The sequence below is a fragment of the Entelurus aequoreus genome, linkage group LG09 (assembly GCF_033978785.1).
Source record: "Entelurus aequoreus isolate RoL-2023_Sb linkage group LG09, RoL_Eaeq_v1.1, whole genome shotgun sequence".
Lineage (NCBI taxonomy): Eukaryota > Metazoa > Chordata > Actinopteri > Syngnathiformes > Syngnathidae > Entelurus > Entelurus aequoreus.
In genome coordinates this window covers 24,139,349-24,167,015 of record NC_084739.1, presented here as the reverse complement: position 1 = coordinate 24,167,015, position 27,667 = coordinate 24,139,349, and the positions used below count along the sequence as shown (strand labels likewise).

General features: G+C 40.2%; 1 protein-coding gene across 1 annotated transcript; it reads left to right on the top strand.

Annotated features, from left to right (window-relative positions):
- The first annotated feature begins 1,121 nt into the window (after nt 1–1,121).
- ppp1r21 (protein phosphatase 1, regulatory subunit 21) lies at nt 1,122–27,667 on the top strand. Its single transcript, XM_062058385.1, has 22 exons — nt 1,122–1,723; nt 6,565–6,633; nt 7,715–7,861; nt 11,386–11,487; nt 11,571–11,735; nt 11,805–11,863; nt 11,949–12,043; nt 12,131–12,183; nt 13,829–13,978; nt 14,045–14,146; nt 14,229–14,317; nt 14,404–14,540; nt 14,641–14,733; nt 15,805–15,932; nt 16,346–16,495; nt 19,392–19,484; nt 19,733–19,984; nt 21,302–21,337; nt 21,420–21,536; nt 24,185–24,283; nt 24,398–24,526; nt 26,670–27,667. Exons 1-22 carry the CDS (start codon nt 1,664–1,666, stop codon nt 26,697–26,699), a joined length of 2,355 nt encoding a protein of 784 aa, XP_061914369.1. The 5' UTR covers nt 1,122–1,663; the 3' UTR covers nt 26,700–27,667.

Here is a 27,667-nt window from a genome sequence, read left to right as displayed (position 1 = left end):
TAATGTGTTAATTCCACGACTGCATATATCGGTTGATATCGGTATCGGTTGATATCGGTATCGGTAATTAAAGAGTTGGACAATATCGGAATATCGGATATCGGCAAAAAGCCATTATCGGACATCCCTAATATGTATACATATATATGAATGTTTATATATGTGCATATATGTATGTATGTATATGAATATGTATATATATGTATGTATATATACACGTATGTTTATATATATGCATGTTTATGTATGTATATATATACCTAGACATGTATGTTTATATGTGTATATACTGTATATGTATACATATATATTAATATGTATATATATGCATATATGTATACATATATATTAATATATCCATCTTCTTCCGCTAATCAGAGGTCGGGTCGCGGGGGCAGCAGCCTAAGCAGGGAAGCCCAGACTTCCCTCTCCCCAGCCACTTCGTCCAGCTCTTCCCGGGGGATCCCGAGGCGTTCCCAGGCCAGCCGGGAGACGTGGTCTTCCCAACGTGTCCTGGGTCTTCCCCGTGGCCTCCTACCGGTCGGACGTGCCCTAAACACCTCCCTAGGGAGGCGTTCGGGTGGCATCCTGACCAGATGCCCGAACCACCTTATCTGGCTCCTCTCGATGTGGAGGAGCAGCGGCTTTACTTTGAGCTCCCCCCGAATGGCAGAGCTTATCACCCTATCTCTAAGTGAGAGCCCCGCCACCCGGCAGAGGAAACTCATTTCGGCCGCTTGTACCCGTGATCTTGTCCTTTCGGTCATAACCCAAAGCTCATGACCATAGGTGAGGATGGGAACGTAGACCGACCGGTAAATTGAGAGCTTTGCCTTCCGGCTCAGCTCCTTCTTCACCACAACGGATCGATACAGCGTCCGCATTACTGAAGACGCCGCACCGATCCGCCTGTCGATCTCACGATCCACTCTTCCCTCACTCGTGAACAAGACTCCGAGGTATTTGAACTCTTCCACTTGGGGCAAGATCTCCTCCCCAACCCGGAGATGGCACTCCATATGGAATAACCCACTCCACTTACTAGAATGTATTAGAAAGGCAAACAAATCTGTTTCCCTCCACTATACCTCCAACCGCTAGAGGGCGCGCTTAAAGGACGAGCGCACTACTTCCGTGTTTCCTTGACCTCTGACTTCTCAGCTTGTTCCTGCCTGGACCGACGAATAATAATAAAATTAAACTATTGTGGACGATGGATAAATTATCAGGGCTTTTTTAACAATTTAACAGCAGCTAAATTTAATATTTGATTATATTGATGTAAGATAACCTCGCCGTGGCTTTATATTCCTTTCGGCTCCTGGGCCACTTAGCTAACTGTGCGCTGTCATCGCTGATGATGCTAACTTCAACACTCGTCCCAATAACATCCGCCCTTTCGACACCGCCTAAGAATCAGATGACCGCCGCGGTTTTGTGTCCGGAAACCTCGACGGCACATCTTTAGCAATGTTCGCCAAGCCAATTCGGTCTCGTAGCGCATCGAGGAGCCGCTCTGAAGAAGGTAACAATAATAAGTGCGGTCTCGCTAACCTGAGCTAGCCAGTGTGTCAACTCGTATAGCTGAGTGGAGAGTGTTGTTCAAGTTCTAACCAAGAAGAAGATACACTCACCACTCTCAAACTCACGTCTTCTCTTGAGAATGGCTAATGTCACGGATCTTCAGACCAAATACAGCAGGTTGGCACAGGAGTACTCCAAGGTAATGCAACTTATACTGTACTTCAATATACTAGTACTAGTGTAACATACTGTAAGCCAGGGTTTTTTTGATTGATTGAGACTTGTATAAGTAGATCGCACAGTACAGTACATATTCTGTACAATTGACCATTAAATGGTAACACCCGAATACGTTTTTCAACTTGTTTAAGTCGGGGTCCACTTAAATTGATTCATGATACAGATATATACTATCATTATAATATAGTCATCACACAAGATAATCATCAGAGTATATACATTGAATTACTTACATTATTTACAATCCGGGGTGTGGGATTGTGGGGGTTAGGTTTGGTTGATATCAACACTTCAGTCATCAACAATTGCATCATCAGAGAAATGGACATTGAAATAGTGTAGGACTGACTTGTTAGGATATGTACAGCAAGTAGTGGACATAGAGAGAGAGATCAGAAAGCATAAGAAAAAGTATCTACAAACCCGTTTCCATATGAGTTGGGAAATTGTGTTAGATGTAAATATAAACGGAATACAATGATTTGCACATCCTTTTCAACCCATATTCAATTGAATGCACTACAAAGACAAGATATTTGATGTTCAAACTCATAAACTTTTTTTTTTTTTGCAAATAATAATTAACTTAGAATTTCATGGCTGCAACACGTGCCAAAGTAGTTGGGAAAGGGCATGTTCACCACTGTGTTACATGGCATTTCCATTTAACAACACTCAGTAAACGTTTGGGAACTGAGGAGACACATTTTTTAAGCTTCTCAGGTGGAATTCTTTCCCATTCTTGCTTGATGTACAGCTTAAGTTGTTCAACAGTCCTGTTTTATAATGCGCCACACATTTTCAATGGGAGACATGTCTGGACTACAGGCAGGCCAGTTTAGTACCCGCACTCTTTTACTATGAAGCTACGTTGATGTAATACGTGGCTTGGCATTGTCTTGCTGAAATACGCAGGGGCGTCCATGGTAACGTTGCTTGGATGGCAACAAATGTTGCTCCAAAACCTGTATGTTCCTTTCAGCATTAATGGCGCCTTCACAGAAGTGTAAGTTACCCATGTCTTGGGCACTAATAAATGATAAATGGCTTATACTTGGGCATTGGGTTATGACCGAAAGGACAAGATCACGGGTACAGGCGGCCGAAATTAGTTTCCTCCGCCGGGTGGCGGGGCTCTCCCTTAGAGATAGCTCAAAGTAAAGCCACTGCTCCTCCACATCGAGAGGAGCCAGATGAGGTGGTTCGGGCATCTGCTCAGGATGCCACCCGAACGCCTCCCTCGGGAGGTGTTTAGGGCACGTCCAACCGGTAGGAGGCCACGAGGAAGACCCAGGATACGTTGGGAAGACTATGTCTCCCGGCTGGCCTGGGAACGCCTTGGGATCCCCCGGGAAGAGCTGGACGAAGTGGCTGGGGAGAGGAAGGTCTGGGCTTCCATGCTTAGGCTGCTTCCCCCGCGACCCGACCTCGGATAAGCGGAAGAAGATGGATGGATGGGTTATACTTGTATAGCGCTCTTCTACCTTCAAGGTACTCAAAGCGCTTTGACAGTATTTCCACATTCACCCATTCACACACACATTCACACACTGATGCCGGGAGCTGCCATGCAAGGCGCTAACCAGCACCCATCAGGAGCAAGGGTGAAGTGTCTTGCCCAAGGACGCAACGGACGTGACTAGGATGGTAGAATACACCCCCATACCATCACAGATGCTGGCTTTTCGACTTTGCGCCTATAACAATCCGGATGGTTCTTTTCCTCTTTGGTCCGGAGGACACGACGTCCACAGTTTACAAAAACTATTTGAAATGTGGACTCGTCAGACCACAGAACACTTTTCCACTTTGTATCAGTCCATCTTAGATGAGCTCAGGCCCAGCGAAGCCGACGGTGTTTCTGGGTGTTGTTGATAAACGGTTTTCGCCTTGCATAGGACAGTTTTAACTTGCACTTACAGATGTAGCGACCAACTCTAGTTACTGACAGTGGGTTTCTGAAGTGTTCCTGAGCCCATGTGGTGATATCCTTTACACACTGATGTCGCTTGTTGATGCAGTACAGCCTGAGGGATCGAATGTCACGGGCTTAGCTGCTTACGTGCAGTGATTTCTCCAGATTCTCTGAACCCTTTAATGATATTACGGACCGTAGATGGTGAAATCCCTAAATTCCTTGCAATAGCTGGTTGAGAAAGGTTTTTCTTAAACTGTTCAACAATTTGCTCACACATTTGTTGACAAAGTGGTGACCCTCGCCCCATCCTTGTTTGTGAATGACTGAGCATTTCATGGAATCTACATTTATACCCAATCATGGCACCCACCTGTTCCCAATTTGCCTGTTCACCTGTGGGATGTTCCAAATAAGTGTTTGATGAGCATTCCTCAACTTTATCAGTATTTATTGCCACCTTTCCCAACTTCTTTGTCACGTGTTGCTGGCATCAAATTCTAAGGTTAATGATTATTTGCACAAAAAAAAATGTTTATCAGTTTGAACATCAAATATGTTGTCTTTGTAGCATATTCAACGGAATATGGGTTGAAAATGATTTTCAAATCATTGTATTTCGTTTATATTATATTATAGTATCTAACACAATTTCCCAACTCATATGGAAACGGGGTTTGTAAATGGGTTATACTTGTATAGCGCTTTTCTACCTTCAAGGTACTCAAAGCGCTTTGACACTATTTCCACATTCACCCATTCACACACTGATGGCGCCACGCCGTCCCCCGTTATTTATGTAGTTTGATCATTTTCCTCGACTGATGTACTAACATCACATGGTTTATTTTGTACATATGTAGCATCGTCTACCAAGATACAAAGAATTGCTATTGCGACATCCAGTAGACACATTTAGAACAGCTGTTTCTTTCATTCAAAAATTTCAGGTACATTTTTAGACTTAGCCAACTCATCCCGCGGGCCGGATAAAACCTGTTTGCGGGCCTGATCCGGCCCTCGGGCCGTACGTTTGACACCCCTGCTGTAAGCGATACTGCACATGGTTTCTACAAAATAAACTGTCTATTTAGAGTGTTTATAAATGATCAAGATATCTGTAAATCATATGATGCTACTAACATAGTGAAGGCTGTTTTAAGAACAACACTATGCATCTAATTCAGTGGTTCTCCCAACTTTTTTCACCAAGTACCACCTCAGAAAAACCTGGCTGTCCAAGTACCACCCTAATGCTTAACAGTAAGATACAGTAGCGTAATAGGCGTAAGTATCCTTTAAAAACAAGGCAGAGGTTTTATTTAACAAGTATATCTGAAAAATGTTGGTCTCTGTAACATTACACAAAGTTTTAACAATAACACTGTGTTTGAATATAGAGAAATAAAACACTGTACTTTAATCAAGTGATTATTTGGCGTACAAAGGGGTTAGTGCATGTGCCTCACAATACGAAGGTCCTGGGTTCGATCTTGGGCTCGTAATCTTTCTGTGTGGAGTTTGCATGTTCTCCCCGTGACAGCGTGGGTTCCCTCCGGGTACTTCGGCTTCCTCCCACCTCCAAAGACATGCACCTGGGGTTAGGTTGATTGGCAACACTAAATTGGACCTAGTGTGTGAATGTGAGTGTTGTGAGTTGTCTGTCTATCTGTGTTGGCCCTGTGATGAGGTGGCGACTTGTCCAGGGTGTACCCCGCCTACCGCCCGATTGTAGCTGAGATAGGCTCCAGCACCCCCCGTGACTCCAAAAGGGACAAGTGGTATAAAATGGATGGATGGATAGATAGAGCCCACAGTTTTAGAATCACTGATCTAATTAACACCAACTGATCTACAGGTGGACGTAACCCCAAAATATATATTTATTCTATCACAGCGTGTGATTTAATAGTTTATTGCATTGCATTTGCAGTGCCAGATGCATTATACTTTTAAAAAATGAAATAATTTAGAACTGTAGTAGACTTCAGCGGTCTATGAAAACAACAACAAATGAATATGTCTTTCAAACCAGTTTAGCTAATTTTCATTTATTCATTTATTTCAGGCAATGACATTAAAAAAAAAGTACAAGGTAGACAATACATATTAATATAAATTAATATAATGCAAAAGGTAATGTACAGTATGTAAGCATGATTGTCCAGTTTTGCCTGAAAGGGAGTGGGAAGAAGATAACTTATTTAATCCCACCCCCAGTTCTCCATTCAGTGATTAATACATTGAGTTTTATGTTTAAATGAAGTGCTTTTTAGTTCCAACACTGGTACTGTAACCATAAAGCTTAAACTCGCACACATTATGCACCATAAAATCAGTGTTTCTCTTGCACCACAATGTGAGGACTCCTGATTTAGATGCATAGTAGTGTTGATTGTTTAGCACTACTGTCTTTTAGATTCCGCTCTTGTACGTATTGGAACTCATCAGAGAGAAGGATTAATGCAAGGAGACCTAATGAGTGCTTAGTCTTTAGGATATACTTTCAAACGTTTTGTGTAATTTGAAACATGAGATATACTAGAATACATAAATAATATCACATGGTCATTTGTTTATAACATTTTATAGGGTGTATTTGGTTTTAAAGTTTTCTCGTGTGAGTGCCCTTTGTTTCCATGTCAGCTGACTGCACATCCAGTGTGTGCTGTTTCCTGTTTCACTCTGATCTCTCCGTTAGTAAACTGCCATATCTTAGTCACGAAGTGCTGACTATGTGGTTATTACTCACACACCAACATTCTAGTCTCTTTTATGGTTGTATTTCTGTGCTTAGTCTCTGAATAGTGAAAAACAAGTGGCACAAGGTAATACATTCTGACAGTTTTAACTCAGATGTGCCACTTTGGGCTCTATTTTTACAGCTCCGTGCCCAGAACCAGGTGCTGAAGAAAGCGGTTGTTGATGAGCAGGCCAACTCAGCTTCCTTCAAAGTAAAGTGTGATCATTAATGTACATCTTTGGGGTTATTTCTGCCATTTACCACAGCCATACAACATCTGGTTGCAGTCTCACACACAGGTTATAACTGTAATACAACTGCCAATGATTCTGTGCTAATCACACCTCACATCCGCATACTGCATGATTCTTATTTTATTTACTGCTTCCTCATCTCATCATTTCTCTCTTTATTTATGAAACATTATACAAGTCTATACACTTAACCATTGTACATTATTTGTATGGGTTTTGTAAGAGGGAAACTCCCAAGAAGCCTTAATAGCTTATAAGCGGGGGCCCCAATACAGTACATGTAAGATAATAAGGTACAGCATTAATAATATTCTCACATGCTTACATCCTAAACAATTTCCTAAATAATTTCATACATTCACACATCCTTATAGTTTTAATTTGTACTCATGAATTCATTTTCTGGTAGTTGGTAGTCTTGCACATTGTAATTTGCCAATATTGTGCATATCTATTTCAGTATGCGTACTATAGTGATTGATGTTCATTAATTAATGTTACAATAAACAATAATACATCTCTTGCTTTGTATGATCGGTATTGTTTTTCATCTTTTGGGGTTCATGGTGTGTTATAATGTAGAAATAATTAATGTTTCAAAAGTTTTAAAAATGTTCTCAATTAAGTACATTTTGTGATTGGACTGTCAAGTTCATTCCAGATATGCGGGCCTTTACACATTATACTAAAGCTTGTGCCTTTGAGTTTACGGCGTTTGCCCTTTAGCCACTGTTTTTTCTCGTATAATGTGTTTGTGTGGAAGAGGTGATAGGAATGAGCTCACAGCTTATATACCACATTATACATCATACATGCGTCATGTAAAAAGTTACTCAGTGAGTTTCAGAAGCTTCGTCTTGTAAAAGAGTGGATTTGAGGGAGCATTAAAGTCTGACCAAGTTATGGATCGTATTACTTTCTTATGAAGGATTTGTAATGTATCTAGATAACTTGGATAAGTGTTACACCATAAGATATTGCAGTAATTCAGATGTGGTTCAAACAAGGATCTATACTTAATCTATGCTTAATCTTCAGGAGCAGCTGAAGCAGAGGGATCAGAGCCTGAGGAAGCAGGAGCAGGAGATGGACAGCCTCAGCTTCCGGAACCAGCAGCTGGCTAAGCGGGTGGAGCTGCTTCAAGAAGAGCTGGCTGCCAGTGAAGCCAAGGGCAAAAAGGGAAAGGTGATCATATAGTGTAGTTTCTGTCTGAGACAAGGAATTAATACCTTACGTTGTTTGTCTCCTGTAAGAGTAAATCTTGTATTAATCAATTTGGATGATACAAAATCAGTAGGGATGTGCTGATCAGTATTGGACTATTTTTGTGAAAAAGTATGTGATCGCCATTGCCGATTAATACCGATCACAAACGTTAATCGCCTCTGGCTGACTTTTTTTAAATTTTAGTCCCCCGACTGACAAGAGGCGAGCAGTGTGTGTCCATGCGCAATGTGGTGCTGCTCCTCTAAGCTAATAATAATTAAGTCAATCATTGCAAATTAACTTTATTTCTTAATATCTCAAGTATCGTTATCAAGTATCACATACAAGGGATTACGGTATGCTCTCCTGTGGAATGCCAAAGTACATATAGGAATTCATGCTTCTCTCAGTGAACCGCTGCTACCCAGTGCTGGCAGCAATCATGCAGCCTCAGACAGACCACAACCACCATTCTTGAACGTAGGCAAGACACAATTGTGTTGGTCATCACTTTTGTTGCCAGCTCTTAGACCATCATGGCAGTAATTTTCAGTGGATAGTAAGTCTATTGCTGGGATGTTTTTGACGTCACGTCCGGCTCACGTCCGGCTCAATGAATATTGGTGGTGGTCAAGCTACCTGTGTTTTCAATGGGTACTAGGCACCATTAAAATGCCCGTTGCTTGTGTTGTTTTCAGCTGTACGAACCGTTCAAATCGTGGAAAGAATAAAAGTTTCTTGAGAGTTCCTCGAGAAGTTATCAAAAAAGGGTGAAAAAGTGCAAAATTTGTGGAAGCGACAACGAGAAAATCATGCAGCTCACACTGTAGTCCAAGGGAGCAGAGTTGAAGAATGCATTAGTTTGCAGTGATCACTTCGTTAAAGGTTTGTTTGATATATTTTGTTAACAGTTATTTCCCATTTAAAGTAGTATCTTGATATTATTTGTATTTCTTAAACACATGTTTGCTACGAGTGTTTCGAAAAGCACCATCTCTGCATGTCTAAATAAAAGAAAGCAAATGTGAGCAAAACCTAAAAGAGTTGAGCTTTTACCAAAGGCAGCAATCATAAATGAATCTTTTAGCACATACACAATGTTGACATCTATAGTTGTATTTTCTTAAAGACGGGGACAAACACGCTACTCGTAAACGGCGTGTGCAACAGAAACAAACATCAGTAGACGCTAAGTTAAATCATGAAATGCAACCCTACCCGAGCAAAAACGATGCATATTAATCCGGGAGAGTCTATGGCCATGTCCACACGAACAAGGATAGTTTCAAAAACGCATATTTGGGGTTAAAACAATCTCCATCCACACAAGTGTGGTTTCAAAACTGTCTATGTATACACGCAAACGCATACACTTGCTGTCATGCACATTTTGTCCAATCAGAAACCTGGAAATGCAGCCACAGCTGACTTGGTGGCATTAAACCTCTGTTATTATAATGTTTCTTTTAATATACTAGACGCACAATGACATGTACATTATCTTTAAAACCAGCCTGCACTTAAACAGAGCCTTGTGAACATTATGAATCCTCATTATGAACGACATGACATTTGGCTTTATAATCTTTTTCCTCCTAATTTGTGTTAGTTTGCATTTCTCACCGGCGAGTCAAAAGGCTCTCTGTACTGTGAGTGTGTTGGCGGCGGCACCCCGCTTTCGTCTCCGCCGAGACAAAGATTGTTAATGACTGATAAGAGGTGTCACTCTGTTCAGCTATTTCCAGTGTTAAATAAACACGTTCAGGTGCTGAGAGCGATGCACAAAGTTAGACGTCTTTCTTCCTGTTTGAAGCGAGAGACGAACAAACGCGAGACTCAACAATGTTGATTGGCCAACATGTCTGTCACTCGAATGCCGGTCAACGGCGGAGGAAAAAAACAACCTCAATGTTGATTCTATTTCAAATAATCGTGTAGCCCTAGAACACATTCACAACTAATATTGGTGGCCACACCACCAAATTTCAGAAGAAAAAGATATGTTTACATATATTAGCCGCACTGGACTATAAACCGCAGATACCGTAGTTTTCGGACTATAAATCGCTCCGGAGTATAAGTCGCACCAGCCGAAAATGCATAATAAAGAAGGAAAAACACATATATAAGTCACACTGGAGTATAAATTGCATTTTTTGGGGAAATTTATTTGATAAAACCCAACACCAAGAATAGACATTTGAAAGGCAATTTAAAATAAATAAAAAATAGTGAACAACAGGCTGAATACGTGTACGTTATATGACGCATAAATAACCAACTGAGAACGTGCCTGGTATTTTAACGTAACATATTATGGTAAAAGTCATTCAAATAACTATAGCATATAGAACATGCTATACGTTTACCAAACAATCTGTCACTCCTAATCGTTAAATCCGATGAAATCTTATACGTCTAGTCTCTTACGTGAATGAGCTAAATAATATTATTTGATATTTTACGGTAATGTGTTAATAATTTCACACATAAGTCGCTCCTGAGTATAAGTCGCACCCCCGGCCAAACTATGAAAAAAATTGAGACTTATAGTCCGAAAAATACGGTATACACTGGTACCAAATATTTTATAAATGTTTTTTTACATACCCTAATTGTTTCCAAACAGTGCCTAAAACACGGCAGTAAAATTGCTGATCAAACAAAACCGAAGTCATCGTCATGGACCCATTAGCTGCGAAAGCAAGCTCTCCAATCAGCTAAAGAGACTCAATAACTTCAAAGTGACATTTTGTTGTATTTATGAAACTGAAACAATAAAAAAAGAATACCACTGTAAGTTAATAACAACATATTCGCTAATGCCATTGACGCAAGCTTGAATACATTACAATAGCACGCACAAATATGCATGAAAACACTCCTACAGATATCACACATCGACTGTTTAGTAAGTATGTATTGTTTTAGTTATATTGTAAAACTTACAAACGTTGCTTGGAGTAATGAATGAAAATCCATTCGAGCAGAAACACTATGGACAAATATTCTTCCGGCATGAAACAGGAAGTACATTCTGAACCCGCAGCACCTGCCGTGAGCAAATGCATCCAAAAGATGAAGCCATAACACAAACAATAACAGACTTTTTCTGTGTCTCTTGTCGGGTTAATATTAAAACTCTTCGTTGAATACAAAAAAACGGCCATTAGCGAAGAAAAATCCATAAATTAGCCATTCAAAACATTAGAAAAAGGTAGCGGCTAATGGTCCGTAAAAAAAACCCAGTACATTTGTGAGAAATACATACAGTTAAATATATTTTAAAAAGTCTAATCAGACAAAAATTTAATGACCCACTATGCAGTACCTCTGCAGACCACCTGGGGGCTGTGGTTCCCCTTTTTAAAGACCATTGCTGAACAAAGATAACACTGTTAAAACAGGTGGAAGAATAGATGCACAGAAACATAATGAATCACACAAACTATTGCTGGTACAGTTGGACGGTATAATAATGATTAAATGCTCTTGTTCTTCAGAATAAAGGAGATTCCCCCTCACACCATGGCGTTCGAACACAAAGTGTTTTTGATGAAGACCTGCAGAAAAAGATTGAAGAAAACGAGAGGCTTCACATTCAAGTAAATATTTAATTTAATATTTTTGGAAACATTCAAAGTAGAGGATTCAGTGCATTTTTGGCTTCTCCCTTTTGCTCTTTTAGTTTTACGAGGCAGATGAGCAGCACAGGAGGCAGGAGGCGGAGATGAGGGTGCGTCTGGAGGAGCTAGAAAGAGACTCGCAGCAGCACCAAGCTGTTGTGGACAGACTCACCGCCAAGTCCACGGAAACCATCGAGAGGCTGCAGAGTGACAAGGCAAGACTGGAGGTGAGGATGGGCCAAGAAGATGAGTCATTGTGAGATCGTTCGTTTACTTGATCGATTTGTGTGCGTTAGGTTAAAACACAGACACTGGAGATGGAAAGGAAAGAGTGCAGATTAAAAACAGAAGACTGGTATGTTTGTCTTCTTTTAGTTTAGGATTTTTGACTTACTCCTTGTTAGTCATGAAGTTGATCGGCTGTACTTTTTGTTGTACAGTCAGCAACAGTTAAGGCGATGCCAGTCAGAACTCAACAGACAATTGAAACAAAGCAGCAGCGTCATTCAAGAGAAAGTGCCCTTTAACGACACCAGTGAGTATTCGTTACTTGAAAACAGACATCGACAAAATTTAAGATGCTGAGGACGTGAACATGTTCTTTGTTCCTTCAATCCTGCAGAATTTAGTGACTACAACAGTCTAAATGTGCCGCCACACAATCGACGACATCAGGTGGGTGTTGATGGCTGTCTCACCTAAAATGTATTCTTTAACTTTGCATTTTGAATGCTAACTTCAGTGCATTGTCCACAAACTGACTGTGACACAATCCACTGAACTCTAATAGCACAGTTGTATTGGAAATAATTGCATTTTTTCAATGAGAGGGCAGCACGATTATTGAATTAATTCTATTACAAAAAGCCTTGATTTATATTATGTTCCTTTAATGATTTGTTTAATGAAAGTAACTAATACAAATTGATAAATTGCCAGAGACTTTTAATATGCGGACATAGTATAGGCACGGCTGCTGCAATAGAGCGCACATAAGCGTTGTGTGTCGGTGCCGTGGTCTGTGTGATGGAAAACAGCTGAGATTTTTATTTTTATTAATGCACACACGTGCAAAGTGCAATTTAAATGTTGATGATGTGCATTTATTCGAAAAAAGAATGAAGGTTATGCAATCAGAATTTTTTTTATTTCAACAATTTTTCATAAAATACACATTGAGACTATCAAGTAAGTTTTATCTGATTACTCGATTAATCAAACAAACTAATCGATTACTGGGATAATCGATAATTATACTTTTTTTTTTATTGACACTGTCAATAGAGAGGTATTTCCAAACTGATCTCGGTACAGGCACATACTGTATCAATTAGAATATTGTGCAAAATGGATTTGATTTCAGTAATTCAAATAGGACAAAAATGTAAATTGAAGTTTTTGTAGATCAATCTTTTTAACTTTGGGTTTTTATTTAGCTGTAAATTATAATCATCAACTTTATGAAGAAATACAGTCTTAAAATAGTTAACTCTGTGTCGTGAATCAATAAAATCTAAGCTTCACTTTTTGAGTGGAGCTACTGCAATAAATATAAAATATGTACAATATTCTACATTATTGAAATGCGCCTGTAAAAGACAGTATTTTCCTCTAGGAAAAAAGTCGGAAAAATGTGGGTTTCTTAGGTGTCTAGAGAGTTCTAAATGCAAACAAGCAGGTGGCCCCAGACGAATCAGAGCTTTTCTTCTTTTTACGCACACCAGTGACCTTAAGAGATGTGGCGGCGACACGGTGAAAAGAAAAAGTGATTCAAAAGGTGTTAAGCAGGCGAAGAAATTTAATATTTTTACTGCAATTGACCAGTTCTTATTTTATGTGTTTTAAAAAAATGTCTTCCGAAAATATGAATAAGGTGTTATCATATATTTCGGTCAGTAATTTAGGTAGTTTATATCGGATGGATTGATCTTTATTGTCATTGCACAAGTACAACAAAGTTTTGTTTTCAGCACAAACCCATTCAAGATTAGACAAACAAACACTGTACAGGGTTACAGAAAATGGAAACGCTGATGGGTCGCCACGTGGGGAAAAAGGTTGACGCTGGGGGAGGATTAGTAAAAAAAAAAAAAAGCCAATCTCAGACTGGGCTCCTGAGGATGTTGGTGTCAAATCATATTGTAAGGTATTTGTAAATGTAATAAAAATGCTCTGCAGTTCTACGCCACACTTCAGTTAACACTGTGCAGTTAGTTGTATTTAATGCTGTAAGTGCAGCTAACAATAATCAACCAAAGCAAAATGAAGATGTAACTATGAGTTGAAGCTGATCTGTATACATGTTATTTGCTAAATACAGCTTAAAGCCCGGGATGTGGCGGGCCAGGCCTTAAGTTTCATTCAGGACCTGGTGGCTGGCCTGCTAAACTTGCATTCATACACTGAGCAGAGAGTCCACATTTATCCACTGGACTCATCCATAGAGCCTATCTCTCCACTGAACCAGAAGGTTAGTAATGTTAACACTCACGTTTAATATGTGTTTGCTAATGATGGTGCACAACTCTTCCTCCAGTTCTCTCAGTATCTGCATGAGAATGCAGTGTATGTGCGCCCCCTAGAGGACAGTTTCATGCAGTTGCACCAAAGCATCACCGAAGACACAGTCACAATGCTTGTGAGCTCTTCCAGGACAAAGCCATTGTGCTAACACCTTCAAGACATGTCACCATTTATCTCCTGTTGTGATTAAATTGCAGGAGACTGTGGACAAGCTGAAGAACTTCACCGATCATTTCTCCTTGTACACGCGTTTTCTCCAAAAGCTGCTTCCTTATCAACTGAAAAGGTCAGCGGTGTTGTTGCATGTATGCGTGTGGTAAAGACGACAGAGCACAGTTGCCACCGTTGTTGATATCATCAATTCCTCTCCAGTTTAGAGGAGGAGTGCCAGACTCCTCTTTGCTCTGCTGCCCTAATAGTGAAGAATCAAGAGCTTCAGAATGATATTAGAAGAGTCACCTCAGTCTTTGGGAAACTGCTGAGTTACATCAACCTCTTGGCACTACCCAGTAGGTTACTGTTGATTATTCAATCGTTTTGATTGATTTTGGATTGTTATTCCTCACAGAAGTATTTATAACATTTTAATAAATGCTATTTGTGTGTCAGGTGTTCGTCTGGATGCCATGCCACAAAGCAGCACCTCGACTGTCTTTACACAACTGGCTGCCTGCTTGCACAGTCTGCATGATGCTGTTAAAGGTGAACAGACTTTTTTCTGTCAGTCAAATAGAGTTGTTAACGTCTTGAACACCTCTTCTACCCTTTTAACCACATCAATGCTGTGGACACTAGACATGATAAAAGTATAATTTTGTCCAAATTTGGCTTTAACTGAATATCCAACTGTTTGAGTCTGGCCTCAGGAGACCCCGCATCCCTTTTCTAAACTTCAAGAGTTTAATCTTAATGCTCGACGGCAATAAGGAGGCTTTTTCTGCCTATTTCCCCACAAATACCTGGCTTTCTTGAGGGGAGACCACTGATTATTTGGAATGTATTGTGATAGTTGCACATTTGCAGAAACTACTGTGAGTATTAACCATGAGCTTATTTGATTTGCATTCCCATACCAATCACCTATGTCTTTTTTTCTGGACAATGGTGGGAAGTCAACTTGTTAGTCTCTTAGTCGATGTCTTTCTTGCTCATGCAAGTCTCGATGGTTTTTAGGGGTGTCGGATCTGAATACCAGCAAAAAAACAAAACAAGCATCAGATATTAGGTTTTCATCTAAAAATCGTGAATATGATCTCTGATACAAGCAGTCTTGCAGCACGTTTACTTGTGCAAAGCTCAACAGCCAGTTAACATCTACATGTCCTCCAATAAGCGCACATAGTTGGTCCTTTCATGTATTTTAGTGAAGTCATTTACAAAATGTAAACATGGTACGCTATAGGCTACTAGGAGCCAGTAGCTACACAACAGCTTGGTACAAAATAGAACACAAAGTAGACATACATATTAAGTGTCCCTAAAGGGGCTGTTTGCAACCTTTACATGGTTGCCTAGAGGGCCCTAACTTTTTAATGTGTTGTAAGCATTATATCCCACAGTCTTCCAGCTCTGAGCACATAAACCACATCCTATATAACACACGCACGCACACACACCCACACGCACACACATAAATATATATATGTGCAAAAAAATAAATATGTACATGTGTATATATTACTGTACATGTATATATGTGTATATATACTGTATATGTATATGTAGATATAAATGTATTGTATTAATCTTGTGTGTGTATGTGTGTGTGTACAGAGATGTCAAAGCACTACAACCAGAAGGCCAGCTTAGAGAAGGAGCTCCCCACTGCAACACAGAAACTCTTCACCACCACAGAATGTTTGCTGGGCTCTCTGGGATCACTGACCAGCAGCACTGGCAAGGTACGACCAGAAGTGGGCAGTCAGGTTCACGCTCACGCTCAGATCTGAGTTTTCACTGTAGCGGTGCCATCATCATGCTGAGTTGCCGCCTCAGCGAGCGCTATCTGAGCGGCAGGACTCAGGTGGGCAGCAGTTAAATGTTCAAAGCCACTATCCCAATCACACTTTTTACAGCTGCCTCTCAGCCAAAGTTGCTGATAAGTGATTTCTCTTTTTAAATCAAGACTTGTATGATAGGAAGCCCAGTGCAGTGGACTGAACACATGCTGGCACAATTTGTGTGAAGGGATTATTTGAGACCAAGTCTTAATTCTACAGACATTTATTTTCAGCCAGCACTGCTTTCCTTCCAGCTCCAGAAGATGCTTAGGATTTTTATTTTATGACCTTTAATTTCTGTGGTTTTCCTGCAGCTCGCCACGTTTTTCAGCAACAACTTGGACTTCTTCACGTCGTCAGGCTACAGTCCCAAAGGAAGCACAGCAGTACTCAATCCTTTGCAAGCTGAGAGCATGCTTTCTAATAAAAAGAAAGCAGCAGCTTACATTCACGCTCTCAGGAAGGTAAGATTAGTGAAAAGTTAATTGGACAGAACAACAGTTGCAGGAAGGTAGAAATGGAACAATATGTTTCTTTTTGTGTTTGTGGTTGTAGTCTGCAATGGTATACAATTACTATGCATCGATGATTTAGCTCCATGAGGGGGGCAACATTTTAAAAACTGTCACACTGTGACCTTCTAATTATAGCTGGGACGTTGTTTATTTTTTTACCTAAATCGGCTGTTATTTCCAATATTTAAAACTCATCATTTACGACAATGTAATTATTTCACTTTAATAATGATTTGGAGTGCATGAGGAAGTAGAAATTGGACCACCTAGTCAATGTAGAAAAGGGTCTTTATATGCAAAACCAACTTTTCTTACCTGTTACTGTGTAATTGGGATCTGCATAAATCCCGAAAATTTGCATCCAAACCATGTGGCGTAGATATTTTTAACACACTTTTGCCTCTTTCCAAAATGAGCTGTTCGGAATTGTAGATGATAGTGACGCATTTTGCCCAAGTTCCATCATCGGATATATATCTTCATACATGGTAAGGGTTTACCTGAAGAGCTTTGTGAGAATCCGCCATTTTTTTTCAGTTGTAGTCAATAAGTTCCTTTGTTTCTATCTTCTTGTTGTAGGGCAGACTGGCTCGTACATGCATGATAAAATCCTCTGCTGTTGCCATTTCTCATAACAAGTAGCATATAGTTAGAACTTACATCTGTAAGTAGTTATCGGGAGAGGTGCTGAATACCGGGAATCTCCCGGTAAAACCGGGAGGGTTGGCAAGTATGAAGTAGACTCCATATGAAGTGCTAAAATTACAACATGGCTGACGGGGAGAAGACGCAGTCAAAGGAGTCTTGGCCTGGATGAAGCCTTTGGCACGTAAATAAGAACGCCCACAAAACGCCGCATTCTGAAGAGATGGTCAGAAAACGGCTTGAAGATGGTCTGTAAAACTAAATATTTGCAACATTTTGACCAAAGAACCACCATCACATGTTATGTAGACCACAAGGAAGTGTTTTAAATGTGTATATATGTGTTTTAAATATGACCTCCTAAAGGCGCAAACTGATCAGTCGGCATTAATACAGCTGATGAGGCAACACACCTGACAGCCAAGGTACTGGATGCTGACCACTCACCCTACTTAAAAAACGGGTGTTAAACTCATTTTAGCTCAGGGGCCGTTGTTCCCAAGTGGGCCGTACTGGTAAAATCATGGCATAACAATTACAAAATAATAACCTATGATCATTTTCTTTGTTTTACTTTGGCCAAAAATAGAACAATTACATTCTGAAAGTGTACATATCACATATAATCAATCCTCTTGACAAAACACTTCGTTAGTTGAAAATTCTGAGGAAAAGATTGGTGTCGTTTCAAAAACACAGCCAAGTGTATCTACAAAGCCAACAAACTTCAAGTTGCAGCATATCTGGGATCGAACAAAATAAGAAATAGATGATAATAATTGTTTTTTTTAATTCTAGATATCAAATACGGTCCGTGTACGTCACGACCATCCGGTTATAGTTTAGTGAGTGACCTGGAACCCTCAAGTTGCTGGCACGGCCACTCTACCACCTGAGCCACGCCGTCCCAATTAAGAGAATCAATAAAATGTGTCACTTCCCATGTCTCTGGACATTAGAAATTAGAAAGGAACTTTTGACCGGGACAAAATTGTATTGACGACACTAACCGTTCTTTGTCTTTGTCTTCTTCTGTTGTTCCTGGTCACTCACAGACTGAGATCCTCAAAAGAGACTCAGCGCATGCGTAAACCACCTATATCTCCAAACAAATTGAACGGGGAATAGAGAAAATAGTTTTCCACTCGTTTAAATTTCCATGTTCGATTTTCAAACACATTAATAAATTCGGATAATGGATAACAATCCATTTTCTGTTATTAATTATCAATTTACGGGGAAAGTTGATGTTTATGTTAAATTATTTTTCTATTCTAAAATTAAAACGGATGGCTAACGTACACGGACCCTATTCATGAGGGTTGACTTATACACTTTGCATCCACTTGTGGGGCGGCGTGGCTCCGTTGATAGAGCGTCCGCGACAGCAACTGGAGGGTTTCAGGTTCGATCCCTGAGATTCGATCCCTGCTTACGCAATCCGAGTCACTACTGTTGTGTCCTTCGGCAATACACTTTACCCACCTGCTCCCAGTGACACCCACACTGGTTTAAATGTAACTTAGATGTTGGGGGTCACTATGTAAAGTGCTTTGAGTCACTAGACAAAAGCGCTTTATATATCGAATTCACTAAACTTTTCTCTTTTTTTGACAAAACATTTTTGGGCAATGAGGGTGCCGAAGCACAATGTGTTCAAAGCAATGGGTGTAAAACGGAGGGTTTTAGGTTTCATTTATGTCAAGGGGGAGGAGCCAAAGCCACATTTTATTGTGCACCTCTGGACCTCTTGCTTGGCATACTCCCAGATATCTATTGGCATACTTGCTTTGCCCCGCCATAAACCGTTTGTTTGCCTAACAGAATTGCTATTGCCACATCCAATGTATTTATTTAGAACAGCAGTTTCCTTAATTTTAAAATTGCAGCTCATTTTTGTACTTAGCAAACTCATCTTGTGGACCGCGGGCCGGCTTAAACCTCATCAGGCCCTTGGGCCATACGTCTGACGCCCCTGCTTTAAATGCTGCTAGTTCTGTCTTGATGGAGTGATTAAAAACTTAGTCAGTAGCTTGGCTATAGCCACAGCTGTTAATACCAATGTTTTTTGACCGGGCCCACATTTTTGCTGTAGAGGTGTTAATTAGAGCATTTACAATGCATTCTATTTAATCAATTCTTTGTCATTGCATGAAGGTTTTTGTTTAGTAATCAATCCTATTGTTTGTTTCATGTTTAGCCCAGGCCACCGTCTGTTCCATACACGGAAGCCCTGTCCAACCGCCGCATACTCACCAGCTCTACTGAGAGTAGAGAAGGTCTCACTCAGCAGGTATGATTCCTCCTGAATCACGTCTGTCAGATGACTTTAGATCATTTAGTGCTATGCAAGCACGTTTGATTCTGTGTGCTTTCATAAATCATGTAGTGACGCAAAACATGATGACCATACATTTCAAGATGATTACAATTTTAGAAGGTAGTGCAAAATTAGCTTAGGGTAGCCAAATCCAACTTTATAAATGATGTGATTACATTTGATTTGACCTCAGTTTGACTGTCCTTATTTTCCCCCTGCAGGTGCTTCAGAGTCTGGAGAAGATTACTCGTCTGGAGCAGGAAAAAGAACACTGGCTCCTGGAAGCTCAACTGGGGAAAGTGCGCCTGGAAAAGGAGAACCAGCGAATTGCGGACTTGGAAACGCAGCTCGCGGCAGCTCTGGAGGGAAGTCCGAACCTGCAGAAACGTGCGGTCAGCACAGTCACACAGAACCATGAGGAAGAGGAGACGGCTCTGAAGGCTGCTGGGAAGGAGACCATGTGCACCAGCCTGGTACGGTCACTGCTTTACTGCTGTTTAGGGATTGAGTCTGTCACTTCCTGTAACAAAATATATTATTGGCTGTTAGCTCTCACTCTACTTTTATATGATACAACTCTTTGTTCCCAATATGCTGATGCAGCACAATAGAGAGAACTCTGTGTAGGCATTGGCATCATCTAATTTGCATAATTGACAGTTATGCATGTTATTTTTTATAGTTGCTGATTTTTCCTTAACAAAAGTTGAGGCGTGGGGGAGCACATAGTCTTCAAAAATCTACAATAAAAAAAAATGACAACCTCAAGAAGTCTAAATGCTAGACAAGTCTCCAAGTGGGCAAAACCGATCCCTCCTACTACGTCGTCTTATTCTCTGGCAGACCAGGAGGAACTTACATTGGATCCTTGATTTACGAACTTAATTGGTTCTTGAACAGGGTTCGTAAATAGAAAAAGTTTAAGTATTGAAAATTCTCCATAAGAAACAATGTAAATATGAATAATGGGTTCCAGCCTTGACGAAAGTCCATATTTTTGAAAAAGTTTGTACGATTTGAACATATTAAGTGCCGCTTACCAAACAATCATAACAACGGGGTGATGGATCAACTTCCTATTTAATAACAAAGTCAGAACAGCAACAACAGGTGACCTTTCCTCACTTTCAGACGCTCTACCGACACGCACACACATTGTCACTAGCCCTTTGGTGCACTCACAGTTTGCAATCACAAAACTATTTAACTTTAACAGGTTGCTACAATGATTAGGAATAAAAAAATAAAACCCACATTACTTTCATGGTTAATCTTCTTGGTGTGCAACAGAAGAAAGGGGGAGGCAGAGTTGACAATGCTGTGGATACTTCCTGAATGTTTCAAACCACACATCGCTGGTCCATTGCTTTCTTTGGACTCAGATTGAGCTCGTAAACTAAAAAAAATGCTGTAAAAGGCTTAAAAGCACACAAAGTAGCATTCAGCACAGTGGCTAACAACAGCAGGACTGTGCTGACTGAAAGAGCACTGGAGCCCGATAAGCCAACCCACAATGGATGTGATACCTGGCACAAAATGGCTGCAAGGCACACAATGGGTGGATGAAATGTTCGTATAGGGAGACAAGGTTTGTACAACAAATCATAGTTTATTCAATTTGTGTTTTTTAAATGGAAAAGTTAATACAATGAGGGGTTCTTAATTTAAGGTTTCACTGTATAACAAACACTTCACAATCCTAAATGGTTACCTCACTGCTCAGGCTTGGAATAGATAACTTAGATTGTTGCAGTCTACTCAACAGCTGTGTTTACGTCTCTTCTCCCCAGGTCGGCATGTTATGTACTGTACCTTCGGCTGAGCATGTAAGTGACCATGCATTCAGATGAAAAAGTTCAAAACAGGATATTTTCTTCCAAGTTGCAGCGTATTGCGTGTATTTTGCAGGTGGCAGACGAGGAGTCCAGGGAGCAGCTGATAAAGACTCACTACATGACACGAGTGGGAGAGCTCACCACTCAGCTCCAGGTGTCAGACAGCAAAGCAGTGCACTTCCACTCTGAGGTGAAGCCTGCACTTCAACGTTGATATTATGCTCTAAAAGACGTAACCTTGTCTCTTTATCTTTTTGTAAGTCAACTAAAATTGCGGTAAAACACTGTATATGCTCCTTCCAGATATTTGAAGCATAAACCGTAGGACGACAAGTAGAAAATATCATAGGGTGTTGAACATGGCCTTTTAGAGTTTATTTTGGGTTGATATGAGTAGTTAAGGGTGGAAAATGTCTTATTTTGATATCCTGCAGATGAAGTAGACAAAGTGACTCCCTTTTTGACTCAAAACAGAGTGTAGTGTTGAGCAATATAAATGATATAAATGTGGCTGACAATAGAGCTTTTAATGCTATCGTTGTATTGTGATAATGCATGTGGATGACACATTCTCGCTGTGTCCTGCATATTTGACAGCGACGAGTGAACAATCACGTCCTCGCTAACAGCTAATGTCCCTCCACATTGCAAAGCCACTTCTAAGTCACCTCCAGGACGACAAATAAACTGTTTCTTACAAGTATTATTATCACTGGAGGACGAGGATTAGCTAAACATGCGACACTTAAATGTAAGCAATGGTGGGCGAAGCACCTCTGTTGGTTGCAGCCAAGTTGTGTAATCATTTTTTAACACATTTTTTCAAGACATAATAAATCGACTATTCTTTCTACTAGATTGAGGAAATATTTTACAATTAATTAAAGGGCTGTATGTATTTGAAATTTACCTTTCAATGACATTGTAACGAGGGGTTTTCTCAAGTCGTTATGGATATTTGCCGATATCAGCAAAAAAAGAAGCATTAGGTGATACCACCTTACATCTAAAATCTTTTACAAACATTCTTAGAGCGTGTTTACCTGTGCAAAGTTGGGCTGCCAGTTAACATCCAAATGTCCACCAATAAGCACATAAAGTATATGTGCCTTTTCCTGTATTTTAGTGAAGTTATTTACAAAAAGTAAACATTAAAGGATCTACTGTAGGCTACTAGGAGCTAGCACCTACATAAGCACACCCCGCTAAACACACAATGACACACAAGTTAAACATACGTAAAGTTTCCTTAGTTAAAAAATATTGCGTTCTAAAACGATACAAATATCGACAGCAATGATACCAAGTACAGTATCAGTATAAGGTCAGTATTACAGTGGTTAGATCAATACTATCACAATATATTTTTTTAATTGTTTACAAACTCAGGAAATAAGTCCCAGTACACAGGAGGACTTCAAGGGCAAAACCTAAAGTATCAGAGCCAATAGTAGGAAATTATTTCAATATTTTATTGATACTGTGTTTTTGTCTGATTACAATTGTGATCAAAAATTTAATAATTCAATGATCTTAAAAATGTGATGTATCAGCTTTGGTATGGCCAATATTGATTGCTCCTGTAACTACTTCTTATTGAATCTATACCCACATTTGTAGTATCGCCCAAAACTAAAGTAAAATATCCAAACAACAGAAGAATAAGTGTTTAATACGTTTTAACAGAAGTGTAGATACAAATGTGGTACAACACAAAGTAACCAGATATTAACAGTAAATTAGCAAGTAAATTATTAATTATTTTAACAAAATAATACAACCAGAAATTATGCAGTATGTTATCGCATATGTCATCAGCCAAATTAGGAGCATTTGTTACCCATTTTGAAATGCTTCTATTATCATGCAAATACCAATTAACATATTGTAATTTATATCGTTAACCCCAGGCGGCTGCAATATACATCGCAATATAAATCTTCGGCCATTTTGCCCATTCCTTATGGGGAGCATTGGCAACAGTAATGCTAATTGTAACGGTTTCATTAATTTCATTAATTAATCATACAAAGCGGAAGAGCGCCAGTAGTCAAAATGAAAGATGAAAATGCATGAAAACAATTCTTTGATTGATTGATTGATTGATTGATTGATTGAGACTTTTATTAGTAGGTTGCACAGTGAAGTACATATTCTGTACAATTGACCACTAAATGGTAACACCCGAATAAGTTTTTCAACTTGTTTAAGTCGGGGTCCACTTAAATTGATTATTGATGCAGATATATACTATCATATATACTATCATCATAATACAGTCATCACACAAGATAATCACAATGAATTATTTACATTATTTACAATCGGGTGTGTGGAGGGGGGGGTAGGATATGGACATCAAGTAGTGGACATAGAGAGAGAGAGAGAGAGAGAGATCAGAAGGCATAAGAAAAAGTATCTGCATTTGATTGTTTACATTTGATTATTAGCAATCCGGGGGGGGTGTTAGTTTAGGGTTGTAGCTGCCTGGAGGTGAACTTTTATTGCGGTTTTGAAGGAGGATAGAGATGCCCTTTCTTTTATACCTGTTGGGAGCGCATTCCACATTGATGTGGCATAGAAAGAGAATGAGTTAAGACCTTTGTTAGTTCGGAATCTGGGTTTAACGTGGTTAGTGGAGCTCCCCCTGGTGTTGTGGTTATGGCGGTCATTTACGTTAAGGAAGTAGTTTGACATGTACTTCGGTATCAGGGAGGTGTAGCGGATTTTATAGACTAGGCTCAGTGCAAGTTGTTTAACTCTGTCCTCCACCTTGAGCCAGCCCACATTTTTGTGTGCCAATAATTTAAGCCTTGCATTTTTTGTGTATCTTTCCAGTGTCGGGCTTTGGCCAAGAGATTAGCCATTGCAGAAAGATCGCGGGAGACTTTATTGGAGGACATTAAGCGGGCCAATCAGAAGATCACTCACCTACAGGTATATTACCAACTGTCATTGTCCAAGTCCTTCATCAGCAGCCTCCTCCATCAATCAACAGTCCCCCAGACTGGTGGCTCACACTCTATTCAAAGTTTGCTGTTCGCCACACAGGATGAACTGAGCACGACCAAGAGGAGCTACGAAAACCAGCTGAGCACGATGAGCGACCACCTGTGTAGCATGAACGAGACGCTGAGCAAACAGAGGGAGGAGATCGACACGCTCAAACTGGGCGGCAAGGTACGCTGCGCACGTCCTCATTTGTTTCTTATCAACTTTAAAGAACGAAAACCAAAAGCTCTGAGAAGCAAGTGATGAAAGTCTGTGGTCTCCCGGGAGCCGTGATGTTGTAAAGATTCTGCTGGTGACAAGCTGGATGCTGAGGTCAGAGGTCGCACGGTGCTTTGCTTTAAAGACTGAAGGCAAACGCACCTGCCATCACCATGTGACAAACCCATTAGGTCTGAACTGCACACTATGAAGACGTCAGTTGTTGGTGTGCATGTTCCTGCTTGCTTTCTGCGCTCGTTGCTGAATGATGAGACACAAGATGCGTGTTCTGGAAGCTGCTGCAAGGGCAGAAACCACACCCCGCATGTTTCCTAATCCTGAAAGGAATGCTAAGTCGTGTTTGAAACCTGGACGCTAGCTTTCACTTTGTCTCCCTTTGCTCTCATGAAACCACCAAGCAATAAGCACTAATTCACCTGTACTGCCTAAAATAATCATTGATTTCTGTCAATTACAAAACTTTTAACTCAGGGGTGTCTAAACTTTTTGACTGGGGGGCCGCATTGGGCTTAAAAAGAATGCGTTTTCTTTATTTTCATGACTATTTACAGTGTAGATTGTCACTGAAGGCATCAAAACTGTGAATGAACACATGTGGAGTTATGTGCTTAACAAAAAAAGGTGAAATAACTGAAAACATGTTTTATATTTTAGTTTCTTCAAAATAGCCACCCTTTGCTCTGATTACTGCTTTGCACACTCTCGCCATTCTCTCGATGAGCTTCAAGAGGTAGTCACCTGATATGGTTGAAGCACTCAGCATATTGAGAACAAAATAGGCACTGACACTACCCATATCCACATAGGTTTTATTTGTCGATCTGTCAGTTGGATGACACATCGACATACAGGCTAACGGGCATATATTTCCCCCGTTAGCCTATATGTCGATGTGTCATTGACCGGGCTAGCATGCTAAGCATTCGTTGCATGAACATACTAGCTTTGTTAGACAAGATCATAGACTGTATTGGACAATATATTTTACATACGAAATGTCCAGTTCCATTTATTACAAATAATAAGAAAACGTAAATGCCTTACTTACCTATCAAGGAGGAAATTAGCAAGTTTGGCGTCAGATGAAAAAATCTTCTCCGCCTTCAATCGTCTCCATCTTTCAAAGGTATCCCCGATAAAAATTCTCGATTTGTTCCTGGCTTTGTCATTATTACGTTGAGAATCGTAACGACGCCTTTTAGATTTACTAAGGTCTGACATGTTTAGTAACTTAACCAGTGGCAGTAGCTAGACGAAGGTGGCAGTGCGTAACTGGCAACCTGGATGTGACACACTCACGGACATTCTAATTGGTCAAACGGTGGAGGGGGGCGGGGGCATCAAAATGAAAACAATAACAAGATTTCGGGGCTGTAAATCTAATTTTGAAATTAGCATATCGCGGCTGAACTACCGTATTAAGGTATTCGAAAAGAACATGATTTATTAATGCCTTTTGACATATCAGGGCCATTTAATGATGACTTGACATGAAATGATTGCATATGGCACCTTTAAATAACACAAGGTTATTGTTAACACTCAAACAACGTACACAGTACCACACGTGCACTCATATATACAACACAGTGCCATCATAAGACATACTGCAGCCTTTAAACACTGACAACATCCCTGTAAACTTGGCTTGCACTGTCGGTAACACTAGTATGGGGCTGGGAGATATGGACTAAAACTCATATCCCAATATATTTTGGCTGATATACGATATATATCCAGATATTTTTGCCGTAAATTAAATTGGTTTGAAGGAACATTTTTAATGGTGATCATGTACTTTTATATCAAAATCGGCTGATACTGATCAGTGGCCGATTGATCGACACATCCTTACGAACATCATATTGTTCTTCTTTGAATCATCAAATATTTGAGACTAAATCAACAGCACCTCTGCTGGTTGCAGCCAAGTAGTGCACTCCTTTTTGCCTCATTTGCTTTAAGATGCATCAATTTCACACAATCAACACACTTCTTATATTGATTATGTTTCCCATGTCTAGTGGAAGAACTCAAGCATGGATCTTGAAAGGTGTATGAAAACTGAGCTGTTATTTTTTTCTTCCTGTAGGGAAATGCCAAGAAGAACAAAGGTCGCTAGAAGTGTCCCCCATCCTGTCACCAAACCGGACCATTAGCAAGAGCCTCACGTTTCAAAATGGTGGCAATACAAAGTTGCAAACGGACTAAAAAAGGCTTTCCCCTTCCTCATGACACAGCATCACGTAACTTGAACTTTTTGGCCAGAGCAGACTAGAAAATAACCCGCAGGAAGTCGATAAGACGGAACTCATCAGACAGCCTTCGTTTTTTTTTCCTGGAAAAAAATGACACCAAGTTCTCTCTGCTTATCTATGGGAGAGGACGCACAATGTCCACGCAGCTGTTTCACCACGCACACATTCGCCTCTCTCACACACAGACTCCACTTAATTGGCGGCTCAGAAATGTGAATCCTCAGCATTTCCCAGACTGAAAACATTGTCTGCGCACTCACACACAGTTGCGTTCAACACAACACAGCCTGTTTCCTTTCACACAGCTGCCGTCCCGCCTCTGTTACAGCTCTGATACTACCTCCAAAGACGGAACATTTGCAGGTCCACTTTGATCGCCCCTCATTCACACAAAACAGCGAGACAGAGGAAAAAAAGGCGGCACATCCCCCCGGCATCAAAAGGCATATGTGTGAAAGGAGCTTTTGCTTCTTCAACCATTATTTTGCATTTCACTTCCAACACCTAAATTGTCTTCAGAAGGGCTTCCAACAATCAACTACCAATGGAAAGACTTGAATCCATCCCTCATTCTGAAGACATTTAAATGAAAGCACCAACTTATTTTCTGTACAGCGTTTACATGGAAGAATGTGTCTACAACGGACAAGTTGGCGCTTGTAATGTGAGTGAGTGTGAGTTTACGTTGCAGCAGTAGTTCCTTTTCTAGCACCAAAATAAGTGTAAATCCACATCATGGTTTTGAATAAAGACATACATTTATTCATATCACTATTTTAATCTATATGAGTACCGGTATACATTCTTGTGCATATAAATGTTTCTCACAAAA